At 46.7% G+C, this 26,278-nt stretch overlaps 1 protein-coding gene across 3 annotated transcripts in view; it reads left to right on the top strand.

Annotated features, from left to right (window-relative positions):
• LRGUK (leucine rich repeats and guanylate kinase domain containing) overlaps positions 1–26,278 on the top strand; it is a 338,728-nt gene that overhangs the window by 306,377 nt on the left and 6,073 nt on the right. For all 3 annotated transcript variants that reach the window (XM_063926758.1, XM_063926757.1, XM_063926759.1), the window contains 4 exons: positions 2,395–2,596; positions 23,804–23,914; positions 24,801–24,943; positions 25,039–25,127. In XM_063926758.1, the coding sequence (XP_063782828.1) occupies positions 2,395–2,596; positions 23,804–23,914; positions 24,801–24,943; positions 25,039–25,127 (545 nt within the window). The remainder of the gene's footprint in view (positions 1–2,394; positions 2,597–23,803; positions 23,915–24,800; positions 24,944–25,038; positions 25,128–26,278) is intronic.

The raw sequence follows: 26,278 nt of genomic DNA, 5'->3' as shown, positions 1-26,278 counted from the left end.
TGTGGGCAAGGCACCATCGGCACACACCTAGTTACGGTCCTGAATACATAACATGCGCTGATACCACTTCTCCCCCATATCGGCGTTTCATATATCTAGCATATAGTGTCTCCAGTTCATATTATGCCACATTACAGTGCCCCAGTTCATATTATGTAACAGTATAGTGGCCTCCTGTTCATTTTTTACCACATTACAATGAGCAGGCCCATGGGCATAACTAGATATATTGTAGGCCCCAAGGTAAAAGTTTGTAAGTGCCTCTATGCATCACCCAATGTGGAAAATGTATATTGAATGTATCTTTGAAAGGGCAAGTGGGCCCCACTCAGCTCGGCCCCATAGCAGCTGCATTCCCTGCACCTATGGTAGCTACACACTTGGTGATATCAACTATTATAGAATCTTTACTCTTGCCACTATTTCTACCAGTCATAAGAGGAATAATTTGCTCAGTGTTGCTTATATCACAAGGGCAGTTTAGCATTACTGCATAATAATTTGGATCATCATGTTGAAGTATCACATCTTTCTCATGTTTAGTCAGTTCAGTTATGTCTTTTTTACATACATATTTTATATGTGCTAGCTGTCACATTTAGTAATAAGTTTACCTCTGAAAAGATTCTATTGCGTGGAGTGTAGAGCAGATCTTACATTTGGAGTTACCCAGTTTTTCAGGGATATCAGTTGTCACAGACAATTTGTAAGGCTACTCACATGGTATGTACAGCTGCTGCTGGAGTTGTGTGTATTCTTTATAAGGTACAAATATGCCCTCTTACATCCTTGCTGCAGTCATGCTAAACAGCCCTTGAAGTCACGCCATGCCGTGGTGGGACTCGGTAGCGCTGAACGTCTTATTTTCTGCGAAAATGCTTCTTAGACGTAAAGTAAGGTAATAGGAAGCACAAGCAACTTCTTCTGATTAAAATGATATGTGGCATGCCTATATTTTGTGTGTAATTGAGTCTCTATTTGTATTCGAAATGCCACGTTACAGTGTCTTCCATGAAAACACTGTAGCATAGCATTTTGTATGCAAACAGGGCTGGTTCTAGTTCTTTTGGCGCCCCGGGCGGAGAATAGGGGCGTGGCTTCATACAGGGGGCGTGCTCAGTTACGGCCCCTGTAGAGTTGTGCCCCGATTTGTGCCCCCTGTAGCGTAGCGCCGCTTGCACACACAAAAAAAAATACTTACAATCCCCGCTCCTGACCGCTGCAGACCTCCGCCGGCACCGCTCTTCTCCTCGGATCTATGGGAGAGACGTCATGACGTCTCTCCCATAGCACAGCATACACAGACACTAGAGGTCAAATATGACCCCTAGCGTCTGTCAGTCCCACAATGCTGTGCGGTGCGCGATGACGTCATGGCGCACCGCACAGCAAAGGTCCTCTCCACGAAGGGAAACTAGACGCGTAGCGTCTAGTTCCCTTCACAGCGGGGGACCAGCGGGACATAGTGGGGGGCACAGCAGCGGATCTTGCAATGGTGCGGCGCCCTCCGGATGGTGGCGGCGCCCCGGCAAAAGTCCTGCTTGCCCGTGGCAAGATCCGCTACTGTATGCAAATACAGTCGCAGTCACACACAGAATATAGGCATGCTGTAATCATCAGAAGCTGCTTGTGCTTACTTTGCATCTAAGACACATTTTCGCAGAAGAATGCGCTACCGAGTCACACGGCACTCACGCGTTATATGTAACGCGACTTGTAGTGCACGGAGCAAATATGTAAGAGGGCACATCTGTACCAAAGGAAAGAGCAACAGGAGAGCAAGACGGTACATCACCCAAATACAAAGAACATGTGGGCATCGCAGTAGTATCCACTTTTGTAGACCTCTTCACATTTTCACCCAGTTGATAGAGGAGAGCATCTGGATGTCACCATGTCAGCAGGGGGTGTGGTATGGATGGTAGATAGTAACTAGGTCGACAGTGTCTAGATCAACCACTATTGGTCGACAGTAACTAGGTCGACAGGGTCTCTAGGTCGACAGGTCGACATGAGTTTTTTATGTTTTTTTGGTGTCGTTTTCTTTGTAGAGTGACCAGGAACCCCAATTAGTGCACCGTGTCCCCTCGCATGGCTCGCTTCACTCGCCATGCTTCGGGCAAGGATTACCGTTCCAATCATAGTCCACGTGGATCATTAAGTATGAAAAAGTAAAAAAAAAAAAGATTTAAAAAAAAAAAACTCATGTAGATCTTTTGACCTGTCGACCTAGAACATGACGACCTAGAGACCCTGTCAACCTAGTTACTGTCGACCAATAGTGGTCGACCTAGATAGTGTCGGCCTAGTTACTGTTGACCGGATCCTGTCTTTTAAAAGCATCTCATTTTTAGGTATAAAGGTGACACTTCGTTGTTTAATGTTTTGTTTCAGGGTGTAAGAAGCTTAAAACATTCCTATTTTCAACCACGTTACATTTTGCTTCTGCCAATGGACAAGGAGAAATATGAAGGATGGCTGAGGAGGAAGGGCTTGTTCACAAGACCTGAGATAGATGTAGCAGTGTCTCGAGTGGATATGTACAAAAAGGTACATCAGGATGCCCCAGGCTTCTTTGATGCTGTTATCAACACAGGTAATAAGCAAGCTAATGATTATTTAAAATGATTGTAATATTTGCACCTTATTCCCAAATTCATTATTTATGTTTTTATCTTAGAAATTACTTACACTTCTGGTGCAAAATAGTCTTTTGTTAACTAAAATGGTGTTTATTTTTGTATTTTACTACCGAGGGTAGTCCTACACTGATCTGTCCTTGTCTCGCACATACTGTATGCATAGCAGTTGTAAGATGCACAGGGATGCTATGGTGCTTTCCTATTCTTGGCAGGTCACTTCTGAGAGCAGCAATCCTATGATGTAGTTCTCACCAACAGTTGTGGCAAAACTGTCCACCTCCTTCTTGCTTGCTGTCATCCCCCTCACGCAGTGTTTAACCAGTGATTTGCTACTTGCGTTTCAGCAAAAGGTCAGAAGAATTTTTTCCTGTAGTTCAATGACAGTTCTCCACAGCCCATGGAATTGGGAGGGGAGGGGGATGGTAACCCAGGAATGGGTTATGCAGTATATATATATATATATATATATATATATATATATAATATCCCCCTCAGCCAGGCTGATTCACACTCAGGCTGGGCTATCTCACACTGCTTCCAGTACTTGCAGTTCATTGGAACACAATCCGGAAGTTAGGCTAGAAAGGACTTCCGGGTGCCGGTAGCCGGGAAAAGTGGTGAAGCTGTTCTACCAACGGAGGACCTGGAGAAAGTTAACAAGCCCAATAGCATCCTCTCACTGGCCCCAGCCAAAGGTCTCTACATTGAGCCCGGCCCGGGAGCAGAAGCATATCGATGGTCGGAGCTGGGTTCACTACACCCGCCACCACCTTAGCTTCCGTACTCTCACTGAACTGGCAAGAGCGGCGACTGAGCACTGAAGGGGACCCGGCAGAGAGGTTATTTTTAATTACATTATTTGCATTTTCATGATGGTGTAAGGGTTAGGGCGTCCCCAGTCACAGTGTATGGTTTGGGGACTAGACAGGAGCAAGACGTACCTTGTTCTCAGGATGCCAGCTGATCAGGCAGCACTCACAGCCAGCATTGTAGCAGTATATGCATAAAGTCGCAGGTAAACATTAACATAATGTAAAGCAAAGGAGGCCCCAACTGTGTCTATCTCAGAATCAGGACCTCTGAGGAGAGACCCCACCCTCTTAACAGACCCCTCCTCCTCAACAGACTCCGCCCCCATTAGGACTGCTTCCATAAATTTCCCGGGCTGGAGTTCGATCCCAATCCGCCCCTGTATATATATACCAGACAGTATACCCCTTTTCGCGCTTAAAAAGCAGCACCTCAGGAAGAACCCCTGTTAGTGGGAACTTAAGAAGTAGATACAAAAAAAGAAAGTCCTGAGTGCGCTCAATTTATTATACTGATTGAGAGAGTTTCAGTTCAGTTTCTCCATTCAGAAGTCCTTCAAAAAGTGCTTAAAAAGTGTGTAAAGCAAATTTAGTGAGGATAAGAGTTAAGGGAATCAAATAAATACCTACCAAAAAGATGCCATCTCTTATCCTCACAAGCAAAGGGTCTTTCTCACCTAGAAATCACCAACCCCTGAAGAAGTCCAACTGGAGGAAACGCGTAGGGTGTATCCCTTCCATCCACCACCAACCTAACTGTAGATTCACCCTAGAGCTCACACCGTAAGGTGAGGGTGATATTCTTCTTCACCAACCAGTGTGTGGTATGTGCATGGAAAAGCTTGGTTGACACATCTATGCTTCCAGAAGAACTTTGTTATGTCTAATGGAACCGATTAAAATATTTTTTACTAAAAAAACTTTCTCTGCGTGATACGTTTTCTTCAATCAGTATAATATATTGAGCACACTCTGGACTTTCTTTATATATATATATATATATATATATATATGTATGTGTATGTATATATATATGTATGTGTATGTATATATATATATATATATACACACACACTGCTCAAAAAAATAAAGGTAACACTAAAATAACACATCCTAGATCTGAATGAATGAAATATTCTTATTAAATACTTTGTTCTTTACATAGTTGAATGTGCTGACAACAAAATCATACAAAAATTATCAATGGAAATCAAATTTATTAACCCATGGAGGTCTGGATTTGGAGTCACACTCAAAATTAAAGTGGAAAAACACACTACAGGCTGATCCAACTTTGATGTAATGTCCTTAAAACAAGTCAGAATGAGGCTCAGTAGTGTGTGTGGCCTCCACGTGCCTGTATGACCTCCCTACTACCCACACAAGTGGCTCAGGTTGTGCAGGTCATCCAGGATGGCACATCAATACGAGCTGTGGCAAGAAGGTTTGCTGTGTCTGTCAGCATAGTGTCCAGAGCATGGAGGCGCTACCAGGAGACAGGCCTCTACATCAGGAGACGTGGAGGAAGCCGTAGGAGGGCAACAACCCAGCAGCAGGACTGCTACCTCCGCCTTTGTGCAAGAAGGAACAGGAGGAGCACTGCCAGAGCCCTGCAAAATGACCTCCAGCAAGCCACAAATGTGCATGTGTCTACTCAAACGATCAGAAACAGACTCCATGAGGGTGGTATAGGGCAACAGCCACCTATATTCTAAACAGACTACTTTCCAAAGCAGTAAGGAAGACACCATATGAGCTGTGGCACGGTAAGAAACCCAGCTTAAAGCACATTAGAGTTTTTGGATGCAGAGCCTTCGTCTACATTCCCGCTGAAAAACGAAGCAAGTTGCAGAACCGAGCAGAAGAGGGAGTTCTAGTCGGCTACAGCGAACATTCAAAAGGCTACAGAATCTTAAATCCAAGAACTGGAAAAATAGTTATAAGCAACAGTGTGACATTCATAGAAGAAACACGAGATGATGTCATAATTCCAGTAGACTCTACTGAAGAAGAAAGCACTGAATCCAAAGAAACAGATGATGTAGAGATCACTCAAGAAGTTGAAGTACAACACAAGACAAATACCAGCGACACTCGTGAGAGTACATCCGAGGGGGTGAGACGCTCTTCAAGAGAAAATAAGGGAAAAGCACCTGCACGTTTATCTTACAAAGCAAAAGCTATTAACATACAAGAACCTGCATCATGGGAAGAAATTGCTAATTTTTCTGAAAGAGAAGCACAGAAATGGTTAGGAGCCGCAAAAGAAGAAATGGAATCAATGGAAGACAATCAGACATGGACATTGACCAGACTACCAGTAGACAAAAAGGCCATAGGATGTAAGTGGACTTTTAAGGTCAAGTATGATTCTGAAGGAAAAATAGAAAGATACAAGGCAAGACTGGTTGCTAAAGGATATTCACAGAAATTTGGAGAAGATTATGATGAAACGTTTGCTCCAGTTGTGAAGCACACTACCATTAGAACCTTACTCCTAACAGCAGCCATAAAGGGTATGCAAGTGAAACATTTCGATGTAAAGACGGCTTTCCTACACGGTGAACTAAAGGAAGATATATACATGGAACAACCACCAGGCTTCGTGAATTCTCAGAACCCAGATCATGTATGTAAACTTTACAAGAGTATATATGGTCTTAAACAAGCAGCAAGAGCATGGAATACAAAGATAAATGGAGTTCTGACAGAAAAAGGATTCATTAGAAGCAAAGCAGACCCATGTCTCTATACAAAATTGATAGAGGAAAGATGGTTCTATGTATTGATTTACGTGGACGATTTGCTAGTTTGTTTTGAACAAGAAGGGGACGAAATTGAATTGCTACAAGAACTAAACCGTCAGTTTGAAACAAAAGACCTCGGTCACATAACGCATTACTTGGGAATGCAAATCTCAAGAGAAGATGATGGAACATTCACACTAAGTCAGAAATACAAAATTCAGGAAACCATTGAGGAATTTGGTATACAAGATGCAAAGACAGCAAGCACTCCTATGGAGACAAGTTATGAAAAGGAACCAAATGATCAGAGCAACCTGTTACAGGATAACCATCTATACAGAAAAGCCATAGGAAAATTGCTATACATTGCAACCGTCACCAGACCAGATATCTCCACAGCAGTCGGGATTTTAAGCAGAAAAGTCTCTAAACCAACCAAGATGGATTGGAATGCAGTTAAGAGGGTAATTCGTTACTTGAAGGGAATGATTAACAAGAAGCTTAAGCTCTCAGCAAACACAAGTCACAAGTTAACAGGATATGTTGACGCAGATTGGGCTGGAGATACAAGTGACAGAAAATCCACAAGTGGATATCTATTCTCTATCGGAGAAGGATTAATCAGCTGGACAAGTAAGAAGCAGTCTACCGTAGCACTATCTTCTACAGAAGCTGAATATATCGCAGCAGCTCACGCCAGTCAAGAAGTGGTATGGTTAATGCAACTACTATCAGACCTAGGAATGCCTCAAGAAGAACCTATCAAGATATATGAGGATAATCAAGGATGCCTTGCATTAGCGCAAACAGAAAGAGTGAACCCAAGAACCAAGCACATTGATGTCAAGCATCACTTCCTGAGGGATCTACAGGAACAAGGTCTTATAGAGTTGAACTATTGCCCAACAGAAGATATGACAGCTGATATCATGACTAAGCCTCTTACCAGAGAGAGACATTGGAGACTTACGTCAAAGATAGGTCTAACTGAAGAAACCCAGTCTGTTGAGAAGGGGTGTTGAAATATGTACAACAGACTATGGGTTTGTTTATATGCATGTAGTTACCGTACAGGGGCAGCAGATTGCGCTGTATACTTACAGAGGTGTATTGTTTTGTCTGCTGTATATGCATGTACTTGTTTGTTCTTCCTCCTCACGTGTGTGTTCTAGAAAAGTCTCTGAGGAAAGGAGGTGAGCTGAGCAGCTCATGTTACTGACATGTTTAAGTTAAGAAGCTGTTACTGAAACCTGTTGTTATATTGATCCTGGTACTCAGTACTATATAAAGAAGATATACATCTCAAGTCTCGTTCTGTCTGAATACAAGGTAACTCCTGAGGTGATCCTTTATCTATATGACCTCCTGCTGCACACCTATGGTATCAATCCATCGCACTATGCCAACATTCACCTTGGGGGGCGCCACCTCCCCAGGGCTTCTGGCGTCTTCCTCCGGCGTCTTCACCTGGTGGGCGGCGGCTGCTAAGCTCTTTTGCATAGCCGCCGCCCATCCAGGACTTCCAGCGTCTTCACCTGGTGGGCAGCGGCTGCTAAGCTCCTTTGCATAGCCGCCGCCCATCCAGGACTTCCACGACGTCTTCGATCTTCAGGAGCTCTTCTCTGCTCCTCCTCCGCCGTCGGACTGACAGCCGCTGCCTCGCGCTGACTTATATAAGTCAGCGGGAGGAGGTAGGGCGATGACGCGGCGAGCCATGATTGGCTCGCGGCGGCAATCTTGAATTTCAAAAATGACGCTGGGGTGCCATTTTTGAAATGGGTACCGCTTCCGCTGCCAAACTCTGCACATAAGCCTGAATGCCGCGTCCCGCCGCCGCCCGCATCTCCGCCGCCAGCACCTCCGCCGCCCGGCCTGCCGCATCCCGCAACTCCGCCGCCACCGACGCCCACACAGTGATTGACAGCGGATCCAGTGACGGATCCGCTGGCCAATCACTGTGGCCTCACTCACAGGGACGTGCTTTCATAGGTTGAAAGCACGTCCCTGTCGGAAAGCGGCACCTCTAATGGTGCCACTTTCCCATGTTATTTCAATGGGATTTTCCTGCCCATTGCTAGGCCCCGCCCGCGCCCGCCCCCCGCTCCCATATCTTTTCCCAATCACTACGGGAGGCACCACGATCGGTGCCTCCCAAACTGATTAGGAACAGTTTAATGATGAGCAAAATAATAAAGAAGATACTTATGTGTCATAAGTATCTTCTTTGTATTATTTTACTCATTAATGACAGGGGAGGCACTGCCTCCCCTGACTGCACGTCCCTGGTGAGCACTGTATAGCACAGTCTAACACTGGCTGGATTGAAGTCATATGTTGGGTGGATATATGGGCATACATCCTTGTGCCTGTCCAGGACCCTTAACTTACTGGGATAAACCTGACTCTGTAAGTATTGCAGTGGCCAGTGGATCATCAATGGCCAATATCACTTTTGATAAGCGAATTACAGTAGGTGTAAACCACGAGAGAGTGAAACTATGAGGACTGATATCCTAACATTCCTCATAGATTCTATCCATGTCTTTAGAATGATTTACATTTATTTATATAGTAAAATAATTCTACACTGTGATTTATAGTTGGGATCAAAAACATTAATTAAACAATTCTGTAGATTAACAAACTGACAAAGAGGTTATAGATTTCTGCTCTGCTTACAAGCGTACAGTATATGGGCCTATTTCAGGGCCTAATTCAGACCTGGTTGCAAGCAGGCGTTTTTTGCTCTGCTGCGACCAGGTAGTCGCCGCCTACAGGGGGAGTGGGGTAATCGATGTTCAGGGGTGCAGTCTCTGCACAGCTCAGGACTTACTCAGCCACTACAACAATCCGGCCTGGAGCTGACTTCAGGAACCCTCCCTTAAAACGGCTGGACATGCCTGCGTTTCTTCGGACACTCCCTGGAAACGGTAAGTTGAAACCCACAAACGGCCTCTTCCTGTCAATCTTCTTGTGAACGCCAGTGCGATCGCTTTCTTCGGTAAGTCCATCACTCTCTAGCGATCCCCGTCGCCGGGGGGTGACACGCCTGCGCATTGCGAAGCATATGCATGTGCAGTTCTGACCTGATCGCAGCGCTGCCAAAAAAGTAGCATGCGATCAGGTCTGAACGCAGCAAATTTGTTAGCAAATGGCCAAAACCATGGGGGTAATCAGAGTTGATTGCAGCAGCAAATTTGTTAGCAGTTGGGCAAAACCATGTGCACTGCAGGGGGGGGGGGGGCAGATATAACGTGCAAAAAGAGTTAGATTTGTGTTGGTTATATTGTTTCTGTGCAGGGTAAATACTGGCTGCTTTATTTTTATACTGCAGTTAAGCTTTCAGTTTGAACACACCCCACCCAAATCTAACTCTCTCTGCACATGTTATATCTGCTCCCCCTGCAGTGCACATGGTTTTGCCCATTTGCTAACACATTTGCTGCGATCCGATCTGAATTAGGCCCTATATCAGTGGTACACATTTTGCCCCACAGTAAGGCTTCTAATTACTATTAAATTACATGCTTATTGTCAGGGGTCTCATGCTCATTGTCAGGGGTTTCATGCTCTGGGTTCCATGCTCGTTGCCAGTGGTGTAATGCTTGTTGCCAGGGGTTTCATGCTCTGGGTGGCATGCTCATTGCCAGGGGTGTAATGCTTGTTGCCAGGGATTTCATGCTTTGGGTGTCATGTTCGTTGTCAGGGGTGTAATGCTTGGTGCCAGGGGGGCTTGTTGTTAGGGGTGTCATGTTCATTGCCAGGGGTTTCATGCTCGTTGCCAGAAGTTTCATGCACTGGGTGTCATGCTCATTGCCAGGGATGTAATGCTCATTACCAGCGGTGTAATGCCCATTGCCAGGGGTGTAAGTAATGCTCATTGCCAGGAGTGCAATGCTCGTTTGCCAGGGGTTTAATGCTGTGGGTGTCGTGCTTATTGCCAGGGATGTAATGCTAGTTGTTAGGGGTGTCAGGGCAGAAGATACAGCATTGCAGAAAGCTGCATATTCTCCTGGTGCTAATCGTTCCCGGAACTTCTGGGTAACACTGTAGTGCTGTGATCCCTGTCAGACGCTAGTGGTCAAGTATGTCCTTTAGCATCTGTCTCCGCCGTGGCAGAGGAGTGCTGCGGATGGGCGGGGGACTAAGAACAATCTTCAGCATAAAGAAAAAGGGAGGTTGTTCCAAACATCTTGGAAACTAACCACAGATCTTCTGTGGATGTAGGCTTGCTCAAATCCTTCAGTCTCTTCATGTAATCCCAGACAGACTCAATGTTGTTGAGATCAGGGCTCTGTGGAGACCATATCATCACTTTCAGGAATCCTTATTCTTCTTTATGCTGAAGATAGTTTTTGTCCTGCTGCTGAATAAATTTGGAGCCAATCAGACGCCTCCCTGATGGTATTACATGATGGATAAGTAACTGCCTGTATTTCTCAGCATTGAGGACACCATTAGTCCATACTTGCCTACCTGACCCCCTCCATGAGGGAGAAAATGCTCTGTTCCTGGACTTTCCTGGTAATGTATGATTGCCATCACCTGTGGTGAAACACCTTTCTTATCAATTAACTAGCTCACCACAGGTGATGGCAATTATACATTACCAGGAAAGTCCAGGAACAGAGCATTTTCTCCCTCATGGAGAGGGTCAGGTAGGCAAGTATGCATTAGTCCTGACCAAATCCCCAACTCCATTTGCTGAAATGCAGCCCCAAACTTGCAAGAAACCTCCACCGTGCTTCACTGTTGCCTGCAGACACTCATTATTGTTCCGCTCTCCAGCCCTTTGGCGAACAAACTGCCTCCTGTTACAGCCAAATATTTCAAATTTGACTCATCAGTCCAGAGCACCTGCTGCCATTTTTCTGCACCCCAGTTCCTATGTTTTCGTGCTTACTTGAGTCACTTGGCTTTGTTTCCATGTTGAAGGTATGGCTTTTTAGGCACAATTCTTCCATAAAAAACACTTCTGGCCAGACTTAAGCAGTTTTAAGCTTCCTACACAGCTATTTCTGCTTTAGTTAATGACTGATTTCAACCTACATCTGAAAATGATGATCATTATCACCTGTTTGGTTTGATTGGTTAATCATAAACCTGACTACGGGGGTAATTCAGACCTGATCGCTAGGGTGCCTTTTTTTGCATCCCTGCAATTAGATTGTCGTCTACAGGGGTAGGGTATTAGCTATGTGCAAGTGTGTGTTCGCATTTGTAGCAGAGCTGCACAAACATCAGTTTGTGCAGTCTCTGATCAAGCCAGGACTTACTCTGCCGCTGCAATGTGATCCTGGTGATCGGGGCCGGAGCTGACGTCAGACACCCTCCCTGAAAACGCCTGGTCCCTCCTGCGTTTTTCCGGACACTCCTGTAAAAATAAGAATTTACTTACCGATAATTCTATTTCTCGTAGTCCGTAGTGGATGCTGGGGACTCCGTAAGGACCATGGGGAATAGCGGCTCCGCAGGAGACAGGGCACAAAAGTAAAAGCTTTAGGATCAGGTGGTGTGCACTGGCTCCTCCCCCTATGACCCTCCTCCAAGCCTCAGTTAGGATACTGTGCCCGGACGAGCGTACACAATAAGGAAGGATCTTGAATCCCGGGTAAGACTCATACCAGCCACACCAATCACACTGTACAACCTGTGATCTGAACCCAGTTAACAGCATGATAACAGCGGAGCCTCTGAAAAGATGGCTCACAACAATAATAACCCGATTTTTGTAACAATAACTATGTACAAGTATTGCAGACAATCCGCACTTGGGATGGGCGCCCAGCATCCACTACGGACTACGAGAAATAGAATTATCGGTAAGTAAATTCTTATTTTCTCTGACGTCCTAAGTGGATGCTGGGGACTCCGTAAGGACCATGGGGATTATACCAAAGCTCCCAAACGGGCGGGAGAGTGCGGATTACTCTGCAACACCGAATGAGAGAACTCCAGGTCCTCCTCAGCCAGGGTATCAAATTTGTAGAATTTTGCAAACGTGTTTGCCCCTGACCAAGTAGCAGCTCGGCAAAGTTGTAAAGCCGAGACCCCTTGGGCAGTCGCCCAAGATGAGCCCACCTTCCTTGTGGAATGGGCATTTACAGATTTTGGCTGTGGCAGGCCTGCCACAGAATGTGCAAGCTGAATTGTACTACAAATCCAACGAGCAATCGTCTGCTTAGAAGCAGGAGCACCCAGTTTGTTGGGTGCATACAGGATAAACAGCGAGTCAGTTTTCCTGACTCCAGCCGTCCTGGAAACATATATTTTCAGGGCCCTGACAACATCTAGCAACTTGGAGTCCTCCAAGTCCCTATTAGCCGCAGGTACCACAATAGGCTGGTTCAGGTGAAACGCTGACACCACCTTAGGGAAAAACTGGGGACGAGTCCGCAGTTCTGCCCTGTCCGAATGGAAAAGAGATATGGGCTTTTGTGAGACAAAGCCGCCAATTCTGACACTCGCCTGGCCGAGGCCAGGGCCAACCGCATGGTCACTTTCCATGTGAGATATTTCAAATCCACAGATTTGAGCGGTTCAAACCAATGTGATTTGAGGAATCCCAGAACTACGTTGAGATCCCACGGTGCCACTGGAGGCACAAAAGGGGGTTGTATATGCAGTACTCCCTTGACAAACGTCTGGACTTCAGGAACTGAAGCCAATTCTTTCTGGAAGAAAAACGACAGGGCCGAAATTTGAACCTTAATGGACCCCAATTTTAGGCCCATAGACACTCCTGTTTGCAGGAAATGCAGGAATCGACCGAGTTGAAATTTCTTCGTGGGGGCCTTCCTGGCCTCACACCACGCAACATATTTTCGCCACTTGTGGTGATAATGTTGTGCGGTCACCTCCTTCCTGGCTTTGACCAGGGTAGGGATGACCTCTTCCGGAATGCCTTTTTCCCTTAGGATCCGGCGTTCAACCGCCATGCCGTCAAACGCAGCCGCGGTAAGTCTTGGAACAGACATGGTACTTGCTGAAGCAAGTCCCTTCTTAGCGGCAGAGGCCATGGGTCCTCTGTGAGCATCTCTTGAAGTTCCGGGTACCAAGTCCTTCTTGGCCAATCCGGAGCCACGAGTATAGTTCTTACTCCTCTACGTCTTATAATTCTCAGTACCTTGGGTATGAGAAGCAGAGGAGGGAACACATACACCGACTGGTACACCCACGGTGTTACCAGAACGTCCACAGCTATTGCCTGAGGGTCTCTTGACCTGGCGCAATACCTGTCCAGTTTTTTGTTCAGGCGGGACGCCATCATGTCCACCTTTGGTCTTTCCCAACGGTTCACAATCATGTGGAAGACTTCCAGATGAAGTCCCCACTCTCCCGGGTGGAGGTCGTGCCTGCTGAGGAAGTCTGCTTCCCAGTTGTCCACTCCCGGAATGAACACTGCTATCACATGATTTTCCGCCCAGCGAAGAATCCTTGCAGTTTCTGCCATTGCCCTCCTGCTTCTTGTGCCGCCCTGTCTGTTTACGTGGGCAACTGCCGTGATGTTGTCCGACTGGATCAATACCGGCTGACCTTGAAGCAGAGGTCTTGCTAAGCTTAGAGCATTGTAAATTGCCCTTAGCTCCAGTATATTTATGTGGAGAGAAGTCTCCAGACTTGACCACACTCCCTGGAAAAAAAAATTTTCCCTGTGTGACTGCTCCCCAGCCTCTCAGGCTGGCATCCGTGGTCACCAGGACCCAGTCCTGAATGCCGAATCTGCGGCCCTCTAGTAGATGAGCACTCTGCAGCCACCACAGAAGAGACACCCTTGTCCTTGGAGACAGGGTTATCCGCTGATGCATCTGAAGATGCGATCCGGACCATTTTTCCAGCAGATCCCACTGAAAAGTTCTTGCGTGAAATCTGCCCAATGGAATCGCTTCGTAAGAAGCCACCATTTTTCCCAGGACCCTTGTGCAATGATGCACTGACACTTTTCCTGGTTTTAGGAGGTTCCTGACTAGCTCGGATAACTCCCTGGCTTTCTCCTCCGGGAGAAACACCTTTTTCTGGACTGTGTCCAGAATCATCCCTAGGATCAGCTTTTACTCTAAGCAGCTCTTTAGGAGAGCCACCTAGATTGCACCCTTCTCGGCCGGGCACAAAAACCTAACTGAGGCTTGGAGGAGGGTCATAGGGGGAGGAGCCAGTGCACACCACCTGATCCTAAAGCTTTTACTTTTGTGCCCTGTCTCCTGCGGAGCCGCTATTCCCCATGGTCCTTACGGAGTCCGCAGCATCCACTTAGGACGTCAGAGAAACGGTCAGTTGCCATCCACAAATGGCCTCTTCCTGTCAATCACCTTGCGATCGGATGGAATATAGATGTTGTGATGACTGCGCAGAGTACACTGTAGAATTAGCAGCACATACACTTAGCGAAAAAATCACAGAATTTTCAACAGAATAAGCAGCTGTGGCTATATCTGGACATACTGGACTTGGAGCTTCTCTGAGAACCCCCTTGAGCATCCGGAACTCTGTGGGACCTCCATGAGACTTATCTCTTCATAAGTATAGACTCCATCTACCAGCATTTTATTACAAGCCCTTTTTATTCTATGTTTGTGAGTGCATCTTGGTGCTAATTAAAATTGCTTATTTGCACATAAGGTTTTTGCACTATTGCACTTTTTATTATCTTCTAGTATTTCCCATCCTATCACAAGGAAGAAGTACGACTCTCATCTATTGTCCATAATTGTGAATCATCACATTCTGACATGCTTCCAAAAAACCTACGTTTGTGAGTTTGATATACAGACCATTAAAGGGAACTGCACTTTATATTGGCATACTTGCACTATTGTGTTCTTTTCTTTTATTATTGAAGGGTTTCCCCTCTGGTCCATTGTTTTTCTTCATTTGAAATCCATGAGAGCCTCATACCCAGATTGTCACATCCTTGTACAGTGTAAGCGCAATCATACACTTTCTTTACCCTACAATCACCTTGCGATCGCCCGTGCGATCGCTTTTTTTTTGCACCATCCAGTCGCTATGCACCGATGCCCGATGCAGTCGTCCAACGCGTTGGCGCATTGCAGTGCATATGCATGCACAGTTCAGATCTGATTGCCCACTGTGCGAAAACGCACACCAGCGATCAAGGCTGAATTACCCCCAATAATCCTGAAAAATCCCTTACTTTGTGAAAGCAGGGCCGGATTGGCCATTGCTTGCATTGGGGAAGCCCCCGGTGAGCCGAGTGGCGTGCGGGGCCGCCTCTCATATGTGGCTCCGCCCCCCCCTACGTGTCACCATGCGTCGCGGCCGCCAGCAGCTATAGGGAGCACAGGCCCTACCTGTGGAGGCAGAGGTCCGCGCCAGTGTTTGGTACGTTCGGGAGGAGAGACTGTGGAGCCGCGGGTCCTGCAGCAGAGCCGGCCCCAGCCATAACACAAACTAGGGCTCCAGCCTGCAGCAGCAGCAGCTTGCTATGTGGGTTTAAAAAGGGGGCGTGGCCACAGGGGTCCGTGATTAGGCCACGCCCCCAACTTTGCCTGGGGTCAAGTGATCGTCTGTGTAGCCCGTACCCTGCCTGCCTCCCTCTGTGCTGTGGGGACCTGGAGGTAACATTTGACTTATATGTATGTATGTATGCATGCATGCATACATACATACATACATACATACATACATACATACATATATGGGCTTGTGTGGAGGGTGGTGACTCCAGGGAACGGGGTGGGTAGGTGTGTGTGGTGAATGGGATGTAACAGGATGTGTTTGTGGTAACTTGGTGGGTAACAGGCTGTGTGTGTGTGTGTGTGTGTGTGTGTGTGTGTGTGTGTGTGTGTGTGTGTGTGTGTGTGTGTGTGTGTGTGTGTGTGTGTGTGACTGGGATGTAATAGGCTGTTTGTGAAGTCTGTGAAGCGTCACCCCCCCCCTCCAGTGTTCTGTGAAGTGTCACCCCTCTCCCCAGTGTTCTGTGAAGAAGTGTTTCCCCCCCAGTGTTCTGTGAAGTGTCACCCCCCGTTATGTTAGTGTCACCCCCAAAGTGTTCTGTCATTGTGTCACCCCCCAGTGTTCTGTCACTGTGCCACCCCCCCAGTGTTATGTTAGTGTCATCCCCCAGTGTTCTGTCACTCTGCCTCCCCCCCAGTATAATGTTAGTGTCACCCCCCCAGTATTCTGTCACTTTGTCACCCCCCCCACTCTGTGTTCTGTCACTGTGCCCCCCCCCCCCCCCCCCCCCCCCCGTCTGCGTTCTGTATCTGTACAAGTCAGGGCCGTAACTAGGTGTGTGCCGATGGTGCCTTGCCCACAGCGCAAGTGCAGTGAAGGCGCACCATCTGGCAGCACACCTCTACCTACGGCTGTTTTGGTCAGTGTTGGAGTAGTGCCTGCCTCTGTAAGCGACGGGGAGCGCGCCATTTGGTGTTACCCGTCGTGCGGTAATTCTGGCTGTGAGCTCCGCCGCCACCTCTAAAGTGGAGAGGGAGCGCTCCTTCAGCCACCTGGTCCCGTATAGGAGCTGCCGCTGCCTCTATTGATGCCGCCAGGGAGACCCACCGTCGCCACCTCTGAAGTGGAGAGAGAGAGCGCTTCTTCAGCCGCCTGGTCCCGTATAGGAGCCGCCGCTGCCTCTACTGTGACACCCACCGCAGCCTGAGCACTGGAGAGGAGACTGTGAGCGCCAGTAAATGAGTGTCTGCGCCTGGTAGTCCTGGATGCCGCATCGCCCTAACAGGTAACTTGAGACACACACACACTCTCACTCTCTGTTGCTGTAATATGTAACAAAGGGTGACTCTGCTGCTGTAATGTGTAAAACGGGACTCTGCTGCTGTAATTTGTAAAATGGTACTCTACGTGCCGTACTGTGTAAAATACCTGCCTAATGTGTAAAAGGGGACTCTACCTGCCGTACTGTGTAAAAGGGAGCTCTGCCTGCCTTACTGTGTAAAAGGGAGCTATGTGGACACGCCCCTTCCCCATAAAGCCACGCTCCTATATTTTGGCGCGCCTACGGCGTGCATTGGCCCAGTTTTGTATTTGGGGAGAGGGGGCGCCGATGCTGTTTTTTTGCACACAGCGCTAAAATGTCTAGTTACGGCACTGGTACAGGAGCCTCACCCCTCCACGCCACGCTGGTCAACCTGCCTCACAGGCACCATGCAGAAGCAATGCCTGGCATGCGCTGTCTCTTCGGCACGCTGTCCCTTTGTGAAGTATGAGAGGGCGCAAATTTATAGTTTGCAGGGGGTCACCGAACACCCTAGCACTGGTCCTGCCCCTGTAAGTCTAGATCCGCCACTGGTATAAGTCTACTCTGACCTCTGCCTGCACTACTCTCCCGTCCACCACCAGACTGTAATGTCAGCCTGACTGCAGGGAGGGGAAAAGAAGCTGGAAGAAATGGTGACATGGAGCCTGCCCTGATTGCAGCAGTCAGACAGACCTCCATCTACAACTATCAGGTACTGCAGTTTGCAGGACATTTTTTTTTAAAGATTGAGAGCTGTAGTGCCAGTGTAACATGGAGATCTGGATGGGGGGGGGGGGGGGGCGCGGTGTAACAGTATGCAGAAGAGGAATACTCTCAGTTTCATTTCCTCCATCCCACTTTGCCCGGCCATGAGAATTCTTTAGGGCAGCGCTGTAGTGTATCCGCAGCTCCCACACAAATAGTGGGACGGTGGGCAGGCGGCGCTAGACTGATACCCTTAGCCCGCCTCCCCCAGTCCCCCTCCAATGGTGCTGGACTGCGGAGGGAATAAGGAGCTGGTGGCGCACTGAGAGCAGACACCACTGAGAGATGAGGCAAGTGGGGTGGGGGGGACATTTATTATGTGTAAAAGGGGCACTGCTTCCGTGGACATGTGTATAAGCAGCACTGCTACAATGCCCATTATTATGTGTATAAGCAGCACTGCTACCGTGGGCATAATTGGCACGGTACTGATACCGTGCCAATTATGTGTATAAGCGCCACAGATACTGTGCCCATTATGTGTATAAGCGGCACTGTTACTGTGGGCATTATTATGTGTTTAAGCGGCACTGCTACCATGGACATTATGTGTTTATAAGCAGCACTGATACTGTGGTCATTATTATGTATATAAGCGGCACTGATACTGTGGTCATTATTATGTATATAAGCGGCACTGATACTGTGCCCATTATGTGTATACGTGGCACTGATACCATGGCCATTATGTGTATAAGCGCCACTGCTACCGTTGACATTATTATGTGTACAAACGGCACTGATACTGTATCCATTATTATGTGTATAAGCGGCACTGTTACCTTGTGTATTATTATGTATGTAAGCAGCACTGATACCGTTTCCATTATTATGTGTATAAGCGGCACTGTTACCTTGGGTATTATTATGTATATATGCGGCACTGATACTGTGGGCATGTGTATAAGGGGCGCAACGGTGTAGCATAGCGTGAATATGGGGCACTACTCTGTGGTGTAATATGAAATAGAGGCACTATGGGGGTCATTCCGAGTTGATCGTTCGTTGCGGATTTTCGCAGCGCAACGATCATGTCAAAACGGAGATGATCTGCGCATGCGTATGCACCGCAATGCGCACGCACATCGTACGGGTACAACGGCCGATGTGCTTTTGCACAGGATCTAGCAACGCTTTGAGTCGCACTGGCGGTCGCAAGAAGATTAACAGGAAGTGAGAGTTTCTGGGTGTCAACTGACCGTTTTCTGGGAGTGTTTGGAAAAATGCAGGCGTGGCCGGGCGTTTGCAGGGTGGGTATCTGACGTCAATACCACGTCACTTGTCGCAGCAATCATAGCACAGAATAAGTAACTACAGGGCTGGTCTTGTTTTGCACAAAATGTGTTTGCAGGCGCTCTGCTGCACAAGCAATCGCACTCCTGCTATGCTAAAATGCACTCCCCCATGGGCGGCGACTGTGTGTTTGCACGGCTGCTACAAAGTGCTAGCGAGAGCGATCAACTTGGAATGAGGGCCTATGTACAGTGTAATGACAATAAGGGGGAAATTCAAATGTTTGAAAAGGCGGTTGCGTGTCAGTTTTTTCCTGGCTATTAGATAGGAAAAAACAGACACCCAACTGACTTTTCAAACAATTAAATATCCCCCTAAGAGTGTGCTACTGTGTTGCATAATTTGTATTGGGGATACTATTGTGTGGCCACGCCCTTTCCATGTGATGCCACACACCTTTTTTGTGACACGCGCCTTCTGCGCGCACTGTTCCTTTAGACAGTATGGGGGTTAGGGCACAAATTTGTAGTTTACGGGGGGGGGGGGGGACCATCGCCCCTGCCTCTGCTTAATGGGAGGGGAGTCGGTGGCGGGGGAAATTAGTTCCACCACCTCTCCAGAACCACTTTAAGCCCTGGTAGGGACAGACAACACACAAAGAGTAGGGGAATGGGGAAGAAACTGGAGACAAGAAGGCTAACAGAAGGTGAAAGACAGGCAGGTGATTGATAGATGAAGGCGTGCACACAGATAAGGAACAGACAGCAGAAAGTGGAACAATTGTCAAAGCATGGGGAAGCAAATTGCTCAGAATTGTTCACTCAGTTGAGATGCAGTAAAGGTAGGGTCAGGTGGTACAGCAGTTAGCTGTGCTCCCTATTTAAACAGGGTGGCTGCATGCTTCCAATTGTGGCTGCCCCATTGGCGCAGAAGCCCTGCATCAAGTGACTGGCCGAAGCTTGGCAGATAAAAGGGGAGAGAGGCAGAAACTGTGCAGAAGGAGAAAGGCAGAAGGTGGTCAGTAAATAGACAGAAGGAAACATGCATAAGGGAGAATGGGTGGTCTTCAGTATGCCGACTGACGGGATCCCGGCGCACAGTATACCAGCGCCGGGATCCCGACAGCCGGCATACGAGAGTTATTCTCCCTCGTGGGGGTCCACGACCCCCCTGGAGGGAGAATAAAATAGCGTGCCCGTAGCGTGGCGAGCGCAGCGAGCCCGCAAGGGGCTCATTTGCGCTCGCCACACTGTCGGTAAGCCGGCGGTCGGGCTCCCGGCGCTGGTATGCTGGTCGCCAGGAGCCCGACCGCCGGCATATCGTAGTGAACCCGGGAGAATGACATAGGTGTGAAAATGAGAAAAGAGAGGCTGGGAGAAAGATGCAGGAGATGGACTGAGAGGGAGGAGGAGACGCATGCAGAAGATGGACTAAGAGAGCAAACATATGCAGAAGATGGACTTAGTGGGGGAGATAGACTAAGGGGTTCATTCAATTCAACGCGGATTGGATAGCACCGGGAGGAAGCTTCTGGAGCTATTCAATGCAGCGCGATGCTAAGTCTGAGAATACACGTATTCCTGGACTAAATAAGGTGTTTAGTCACGAGACCGGGCATTCTCCGACTAAACTGCCTCGCAGTGGTGCTGTTTGCACAACGTTAGGTCACAAAGCAGCATTGCGGACCTAGTTTTGTGGAATTTTGGCTCGCACCCTTAGAAGGATGCAAGAAGAAATCCTCTAGTCAGGGACAGCATCGCTCTGAATTGAATAGCACCAGGAGCTCCCTCCCAGCGCTATTCAATCCGTGTTGAACTGAACGGACCCCTTAGAAGCAGAGACAAATGAAGAAGATGGACTGAGATATGAGTGTGCAGAGGATTAAATGTCACCCCAGTTTTAATTTAACTACACCTGCTACAACACAATACTTTCTAAACTTTTAATGTGTTAGGTCCAGCTAATTTGACATGCTCTGCCTTTTGTTGGTGTAACTTCGCCTACATTCAATTTTGAAGTAATCCCGCCTACTTTGGTATTGGCTCCGCCTGCAGTTGGTTTGGTGCCGCCCACATGAGGCGACTTCTAGAAACTGTTCCAGGGCGAGTTTTGTTTCCAAATCCGTCCCTGTGTGCAAGTGTACCTTGAAGAAATTATGCTGTTTTGAAGGCAAAGGGTGGTCACACCAAATATTGATTTGATTCAGATTTCTCTGTTTTTTAAAGCATCCTAATGCCGTGTACACACTAGACGTTAAATTTGAACAGTGTGCCCAATTCCAACAGATCGGAACGATACATCGTTCAAATCATCCAGTGTGTACGGACTACGTCGCTGACGATGCGCGCTCCCAAACATCATCAGCAGTGGTCTGACGGGCAACATTTCCAGCAAGGACCATGCTGCCGAATGCAGCATAGCCCCCGCCATATGTACTTGCCGATGCCGGCATCCCTGCCGGGTCCTGTTCCGCAAATATCGGTTGGTACACACATTGCCTAGTGTGTAATAATAATAATAATAATAATTTTATTTATTTAGCGCTCTATCTCCAATAGGATTCAAGGCGCTTAACAGATGCATAGCATAATATAGTACAGAAACAAAGAAGTACAGAAAAGCTTTTCAGAAAATACAGAAGCATGTAGATACTAAAGGGACATTATGGAAATGCTTGAGTAAACAGGAAAGTCTGGAGTCTACTTTTGAAGGATTCTATAGTTGGGGCCTCTCGCACTGTGCGGGAAAGTGAGTTCCATAGAGTCGGAGCCGCATGACTAAAAGCTCGACCCCCAGATGAATTACTGGAGATTCTAGGTACTGCTACAAGTCCTTCATCTACAAATCGCAGCAATCAAGTGGGGCAGTATGGCATCAGAAGCTGCTTCAGGTACCTTGGGCCCTGGTCATGTAGTGCTTTGAAACTCAGTAAGCCAATCTTGAAGATGATTCGCCAGCTTACAGGCAGCCAGTGAAGGGAGTAGAGGATGGGTGTTATGTGGCTAGAAAGGGGCTGGTTGGTTAACAACCTGGCAGCTGTGTTTTGCACCAGCTGTAAGCGGTGCAATTCTTTTTCTGGGAGACCAAAATAGAGGGCATTACAGTAGTGTAATCAAGATGATACAAATGCATGTATGACTTTTGGCAGATCATCTGAGGGAATTAAGTGCTTGAATCTGGCTATGTTCCTCAGGTGAAAGAATGAGGATTTGATTGTGGCTGATATCTGATGTTTAAGTGTCAAGCCACCATCCAGGACAACACCAAGATTCCGCACACGATCAGTGGTTTGTAATTCTTAATCCCCAAGTGTAAGTCCAGTTGGTTGGCTATGCTGCAGTCTTGTCCTCTGATGTTGCGGTCCTATCCTAAAGACCTCTGTTTTATCCGGGTTCAGTCGCAGCCAACTAGCACTCATCCACTCCTGGAGCTCCGCTAGACAGCCATTTAGGGTTGCTATTGGGTTATCAGTGCCCGGAGCATAGGACAAGTACAGTTGTGTACTATCTGCATAGCAGTGGTAGACCAGGTTATGGCGCCTGATTATTTCACCCAGTGGGAGCATGTATACTGCAAAAAGCTTGGAGGACAGTATAGAACCTTGTGGGACACCACATGGCAATGGCACTGATGGTGATGAGTATACTCCAGACGATCCACAGCTTTACTGTGCAGCATTTTTTTCCACACCTGCCTAAACGTTTGCACAGTATTGTTGTGTGTGTGTTTGTGTGTGTGTGTGTGTGTGTGTGTGTGTATATATATTTTTATTTATTTATTTTTTAAATAAGGTTTCTTGTGGCCACTAATGTGGAACCACCTGTGAGTAGAACACAATACATGAACAAGCCCCGAAACGTATCAGTGTCTTTTCATCAACATGTAGATCTTACTCAGCAACAATGCAACAGTCAGAGCCGACCCTAACCAATATGATGCCCTAGGCAAGATTTTGTCTGGTGCCCCCTAGCACCGCCACTAGTTCTGCAGGAGATGCCTGGCATGAGTCAGCAGGCAGCTCTGCTACCGTCGGGCGCTTTCTATTTATGAAAATGCATCTTATTTGCATTACTATGTGGCTAGGATGCACAAGCAGCTTCTGCTGATTAAAATGATATGTTACATGCCTATATTCTGTGTGCAACTGCAGCTATATCTGCATACGAAATGCTAAACTTACAGTGATTTTCAGGAATACACTGCAACGTAGCATTTCATATACAGATACAGCCGCAGTCACACACAGAATATAGGCATGCTGCATATCATTTTAATCAGCAGAAGCTGCTGGTGCCCCTAAGCATACCAAATGCCCTAGGCAATTGCCTAGTTTGCCTATGCCTAAGGCCGGCTCTGGCAACAGTTCTCAGGAGGAGCAGTACATGTCCAATCTAACACCACGCTCATAGGTATTGCTTTCACAATCTACCTATAATGCTTTTTCATAAGTAGGCAAGAATGGTACAGCAATGGGAACAGAGTAAATAGTGGCTTGGGGTCAGTAGGTGGTAAAGGTTAGTAAAAGAATACATATAAGTTTGGACAAATTGTGTAGAGGGGAAGTAATCAGGTGTAAAAGCCCAGGGATGTTACAAGCAAGATACTGTACTGAGTAGAGGGTCGAGTGGGAGATATATTGAGACAAGTGAAGAGATGCATCTTGATGCAATCTTTTTATTGGCTTTGTGTGTTAGTAGATATATTATGTAAACATGGAATTGCAGTAGTTATGTAGGAGATTTTTCATAGTTTTCTGTGTTTAGTATGAATAATATAATTTTATTTTATTTTTTACAAAAAGTAGACCTACAGTATATTGTATATGAAAACAATAAATGTATTTGAAAATAACCACACTTGTATTATAACTATATTCTTCTCATGCAGATGATTTAGATGAAGCCTATAAACATTTAAGATCATTGGTTAAAGAGTACCTGGGCCTAACTGAGTCAGTGCTATCTAACGAGAACATAACCAGAAGGAAATCAGGAGCTGGTAAGTGTAACGTACAATAACCAATAGTATAGCACAGTGCCGTAACTAGACATTTTGGTGTCCTGTGCTGGAAAGAGAATTGGTGCCCCTTTCCCCTGAAGGTGCACCCCAAAAATAAAGGGGTGTGTCTTCGTGGGGAAGTGGTGTGGCCATAGAATAGTACTAATTCACATTACACCGCACAGTAGAGCCTCTTATACAGATTACACAGCACAGTGGTATCTGTTATTCACATTACATTGCACAGTAGTAGCCCTTATGCACGTTACACCGCACAGTAAGAGCCCCTTATACATATTACACAGCACAGTAGAGCCCCTTATACACATTACACAGCACAGTACATTACATTACAGTATAGCTGCTTATACACGTTAAACCACACAGTATTACCCCTTATACATGTTACACAGCACAGTAATTCCCCTTATACATGTTTCACTGCACAGTAGAGCTTCTTATACACGTTACACTACACATTAGTACCCCTTCACGTTACACCGCACAGTAGTTCCCTTTACGATACACCGCACAGTAGTTCCCTTTACGATACACCGCACAGTAGTTCCCTTTACGATACACCTCACAGTAGGACCGCTTATACACATTACTCACTGCTGTCCAGACCTCCAATGGTGGCACTAGTACAGTATGTAACACTGACACTACCCCCATCACATGCAGCCAGCCCTACCATCACTTACATTATCAGCACAAAGTGGATAGGACTACAGGACTTCTCCCCTGAAATACACAGTATCGCTACTAAATTTGTCTGGCCCTAGTCAAACACACCTTATAACTTAACACTCAGCATGCAGTACTATTCTTGTGGACTTTTAAATGTAAGTGGTACATACTGTATGTTGTTTCATGTAAAATTCAGACTCTGGGAAGCCATTAACGGTATCCTCAAATGGAGCGCATAAAGTCTCACAGAATGCCACCAACAATGAATTTCAGGATCCTGCTGCCAGAAACTATTCTGCATCAGTGTCTGCAAAAGTATCCGCACAGATAAACCCTGCGGTAAGCACTTTGGGCCTATCATAGTTATTTACAGTGAGTATATGAAAAACATGATGAAATGACATTGTGTCCTTTACTGTTACTGTTCCTTCCAGGAGGAGGCATCAGTACAGAGACGTCAGCAGGCCGCCCGACGAGCATTAGTGGGGAAGACGCCAGGAACGTACACCCAGCTGTTTCAGCGGTGAGATAAAGTACCATATACAAAGAATCACACCCTTAAGCATTTGTTCTGATCTATAAATAAGGAAGTGTCAAGAGACCAATATAGAGACACAAGATTAAGTACAGTACAGGAAGGATACATATGGAAGGGCTACTGCATTTACTGCTTTGTATGAATTGTTTTACTACACACCATCTACATTGCTTATCCAGACCGTATGGTATTATATATGGCCCTTTGCATGCATGTAATGTACCAAAGAAACGTTCTGTAAGATCAGGGGTGAATCTTTGCACTATTTGTTTCCAGAAAAAAAAGAAATCTGTTGCTTCTATCCTCCGATTACTCCTACCAACTCATACCATCAGAACCTTCCCTTGCATTCTCTACATTTGAGGTCCATGCTATACGCCTCTTTCAACCTGTTCAACTTCGAGTAGCTGTCATTTACCTTCTCCCTGGCACTCCTTACAAATTCTTCAACCACTGTGCTTCCCAGCTCCCTCACTTCCTCTCTTCAGACATTCTCTTCATTATCTTAGGTTATTTCAACATCCCAATCGATATCTCCACAGAATCCTCTGCCTCTAAACTCTTTAACCTCACATCTTCGCTTGGTCTCTCCCAGTGTACCTCCTTACCCACCCATGTGAGTAGGCACTCACTGGATCTGGTCTTCACTCACCATTGTGATATTTCTGACTACTCCAAGTCCTCATTCCCACTCTCTTACCATCACATGCTCTCTTTTAATTTATCCCTCTCTACTTCTCCATCTCTACCTCCTAAGGCTACCATCACTAAGTGTAACATTGAGGCCACCGACACCATTTTCTTATCCTCCCTGCTCGACTCACTACTCTCTCCTATTCTCATTCTCTCCTACCCTGAACAAGCCACTTCCCTATACAATGCCTCACCCTCGCAGATCAACACCTCAACCCTGGCATTCCAAACTCACCAGATAACTACAAAAATGTTCACTTACCGTAGAGCGACAGTGGAGGAAATCACGCTCTGACTTCCGCCATTGCAAATTTAAGCTCTCATACTAGTGCTGCCCTTTCTTTCTCTAAACAGTCATACTTCAAGAACCTCATCTCCTCCCAGTCTTCAAACCCTCGGCGTCTCTTTGTCACTGTCAACTCTCTCCACTGCCCACCCCCGCC

The sequence above is a fragment of the Pseudophryne corroboree genome, chromosome 6, assembly GCF_028390025.1.
Source record: "Pseudophryne corroboree isolate aPseCor3 chromosome 6, aPseCor3.hap2, whole genome shotgun sequence".
NCBI lineage: Eukaryota > Metazoa > Chordata > Amphibia > Anura > Myobatrachidae > Pseudophryne > Pseudophryne corroboree.
The sequence above is the reverse complement of the archived record's forward strand: the minus strand, read 5'-3'. Positions and strand labels throughout refer to the sequence as shown.